This window comes from Etheostoma cragini, chromosome 21 (assembly GCF_013103735.1).
Source record: "Etheostoma cragini isolate CJK2018 chromosome 21, CSU_Ecrag_1.0, whole genome shotgun sequence".
Taxonomy (NCBI): Eukaryota; Metazoa; Chordata; class Actinopteri; order Perciformes; family Percidae; genus Etheostoma; species Etheostoma cragini.
Window position 1 is genome coordinate 476,077 of NC_048427.1, and position 3,715 is coordinate 479,791.

At 43.3% G+C, this 3,715-nt stretch overlaps 1 protein-coding gene across 1 annotated transcript; it reads left to right on the forward strand.

Moving 5' to 3' along the window:
* Positions 1-33: 33 nt before the first annotated feature.
* chmp6b (charged multivesicular body protein 6b) lies at positions 34-2,407 on the forward strand. Its single transcript, XM_034860012.1, has 4 exons — positions 34-107; positions 431-511; positions 1,652-1,724; positions 2,203-2,407. Exons 1-4 carry the CDS (start codon positions 45-47, stop codon positions 2,256-2,258), a joined length of 273 nt encoding a protein of 90 aa, XP_034715903.1. The 5' UTR covers positions 34-44; the 3' UTR covers positions 2,259-2,407.
* Positions 2,408-3,715: the final 1,308 nt, after the last annotated feature.

Consider the following 3,715-nt stretch of genomic DNA (forward strand, 5'->3'; position numbering starts at 1 on the left):
CCTGGTTACTGATGGTTCGCTGGTTTCTCCCCCCCCATTAGGTGATGTCCGTCGAAGAAGTCGAACGGATTATGGATGAAACCCAAGATGCCATCGAGTACCAAAGGGTGAGTCCCAGTCCCCCAGACTGTACTGTATCTGAAGTCTCTTTATATAGACCTTAGTGGTCCCTAATACTGTATCTGAAGTCTCTTTATATAGACCTTAGTGGTCCCTAATACTGTATCTGAAGTCTCTTTATATAGACCTTAGTGGTCCCTAATACTGTATCTGAAGTCTCTTTATATAGACCTTAGTGGTCCCTAATACTGTATCTGAAGTCTCTTTTATATAGACCTTAGTGGTCCCTAATACTGTATCTGAAGTCTCTTTATATAGACCTTAGTGGTCCCCTAATACTGGATCTGAAGTCTGTGTTGTCTCTCTGCAGCAAATAGACGACATGTTGGCCGGGTCTCTCTCCCAAGAAGACGAGGACGCCGTGCTGGCGGAGCTGGAGGCCATCACCCAGGTCGGTCTAGTCGGCGTTACGGTCTCGCAAGTCCACCATGGCGTGTTTTATTTTATTTTATTATTTTTTTTGTCTTTCTGTCCAGCGTCTCACACTAGTGTCCTCGCCACGAGCAGTTATCACTTCATCAGTCACCTGTTTTGATTGAATTACATTGTTTTTTACTTATATGTACTTACACATACATATGACCTGTACACACACGTGCGTGTGCGTGTGTGTGTGTGTGTGTGTGTGTGCGTGTGTGTGTGTGTGTGTGTGTGTGTGTGTGTGTGTGCGTGCGCGTCTGTGTGTGTGTGTGTGTGTGTGTGCTCAGCCAGCGCCTCATTAGAGTGTTAATGTTATGACTTACACTATGTTTACCTTCATGGTATCGCCCGACGACGACGCCAGACTTTATATTAAATGTAAAAAATCGTAATGATTACCGTGTGATGTCAGCGAGGACGTTGTCTCTCTGTCGGATAGGACGTCAGGCCGGGGACGTCTCCGCAGAATGCTTCTGCCTTTTAACAAATATTGCGATATCGAAGTCCATATTGCGATTTTGATAAAATTGCGATTCATTGTGCTGCCCTGAGGTCAGCCTGCATGCACGTTTTTAAAAACTTCCCCCCAAAAACACGTACATTCAGACTTTCCCGGGGTTTCAAAACAAACCAACACGGCGGCTCATTTAAAGAATTTTCTTTTTTTTATGAAAACATGTGTTTCTGAAAAGATTTTTGGGGTGAAAACCAGTGTGCAGCAGCCGATCGTTCAGTTCAGATCGACAGCGGTCACTTTAAAAGATTTTCAGGAGTATTCGAGAGGCGGCCGCTCCGCATTTGCATAAAGTAGCCTGGATTACACTTTATGCAAATGAGGAGCGGGCGACTCGCCGCGGCGCTACCAGCATGCATTGCTGGTATGTAACATACCATGTTTCCTGTATTCCATGTACCATACCAGAACATGCTGCTCCCATAGACAATGAATGGGAAGCGGGGACATGACGCCGGACTATGGACACGTACTGTTACTCTGTGGTTTTTGGAGGTTGTATTAGCTCACTCATCCGTGTGTTTCAAGTTAAACTTTTGACGTTCATGTTGTCCCCGTGCCCTTCGTGTGTCCTCTGTCCTCCGGTTGCGTCCTCAGGGAGACGTCGAGCTTCCCGAGGTTCCCGAAGACGAGCTTCCAGACGTCCCGGAGGCCGGCGAGGAGAAACCAGGTTGGTTCTCTCGCATGCTTTTTGTTTTCTTCTATTATTTCTCAAATTCGCCGTCTGACACCAAAAAGCCTCTCTGTGTTGTTCTGGTCGGGATTTATTGAGTCCATGCAGAGTGATATTTTCATTATTTAAGGGCAGTTATTTCATGGATCAGGGTAATATGCATCCTGACAAAGTTCCCTCGGCCTTTGGAATTAAGAACCCCCCCCCCCCCATCATCACATACCCTTCACCATACATACAGATAGGCATGGTTTTGTTTCAGTATCTTATAGAAAGTTCCCCGTGCCGTTATCTATATACAAAACAGTAAGAAGAAGAAGAAGAAGAGTATTAAACACTGCACAGTAATGAAAGTGTTAAGTATTAAATAATAAATAAATGTTAATGGAATTAAATGCTGAAATACTAAATATTGCACAGTAATGAGATTGCACAGACGTCCAAAGCGTGTGAACGTGTGAATGGTTCGTTCCAGAGACGGAGCGTCCCCGGAAGCAGCAGCAGCAGCAGCGAGAGATGCTCGCCGTGTAGCCGCTGGAGCGTCTCCTCCTCAACGCTCGAGTCCCACACGGAGACGCAGCCACTCAGACATTTACTGGAGATCCCTGTGATGCAGCGCCCCCCCCCCCACCCCATTCACACCCCCACCCAGACACTGGACTTCCTCCATCTCATCCAGCCGCCGTTTGTCCCCGGCCGCTGTGCGTCGGGACTGGGTCCCTGCAGAGCCCTGGACGCTGTGGACAAGCGGAGCGTTGAGACCTGTGAGATCAGGTGACCTGTTGGATCAGCGTCATCACTAAATCATCTTACACACACGGTGGTGCAACTTAACTGCACGTGTGCGTTGGTCACTGTTAGTCTACAAGGGGCCAAATGACTCCTCATCCATCCTCTCACACAGGCTTGGCATCAGGTTTGGGTTTTATTGGATCAGGTTTGGGTTTGATTTGATCAGGTTTGGGTTTTATTGGATCAGGTTTGGGTTTTATTGGATCAGGTTTGGGTTTGATTTGATCAGGTTTGGGTTTTATTGGATCCGGTTTTGGGGGTTTTCTGCCTACGGAGGTGAGTGGGATTTCATTTGTGACGCTCAGGAAATTGAAAAATTACATTTGAAACCTCGGACGTCAGAAACGTCTGTCCAGAATACAACGCCCTCGTTATAATACTCATAATCTTCACGTAAAGAGCACTCCATGTTTTTATCTCCGGGTTACAAAGTTAGTAACACAACTAATAAAAAGTACTACAACTGGTACTGGAAAAGGGGCAAAAACATCAGATTAAGATTTTAAAATGTTGAAAAAAATGACCAAAATAATGAAGGGGGGGGGCACTAAAATGTAAAATACAGAACTTTGAAAAAAGTGACTGAAATATTTAGATAGGGACAACAAAAGTGGTTTTTTTCATTGTTGAATAAAAATTGAAAATCAACACTTGATGTTTTTGTCTTTGTTTTTAACGTTTTCTTATGTTTTTCTCTCTTTTTTTTCATCACTTTTGACACTTTTTTTTCAATGTTTGTGACTTTTTTTGATGTTTTCAACACTACGTAACACTAACTTATTAACTTTAGTTTTACAGTTATTTATATATAACCAATAAACCTTTATAGAAATGATACCTAATGTTTGAGTAAGAAAAGCAGAAATTAGGAATTATTGAGACTAAAATTAAAGGAATGGATGTTGATGGATAATAACAGACTGGAATATGTCAACTTTTACTCAATACTATTTCAATAACACTTCCATTTGTTTTACAATGCTATAAAATTGAATAAGACGCCTCAAAATTAATGAAAGTAGAGATTTGTACTTGGCAAAGAGCGTTGGGTGGAATCAATCATGTTATTTTGGGGAAATACAAAGAACATTGATATAGGACAACATGAGGACAACATAAGGACAACATGAGGACAACATGAGGACAACATGGGGACAACATGGGGACAACATGAGGACAACATGAGGACAACATGA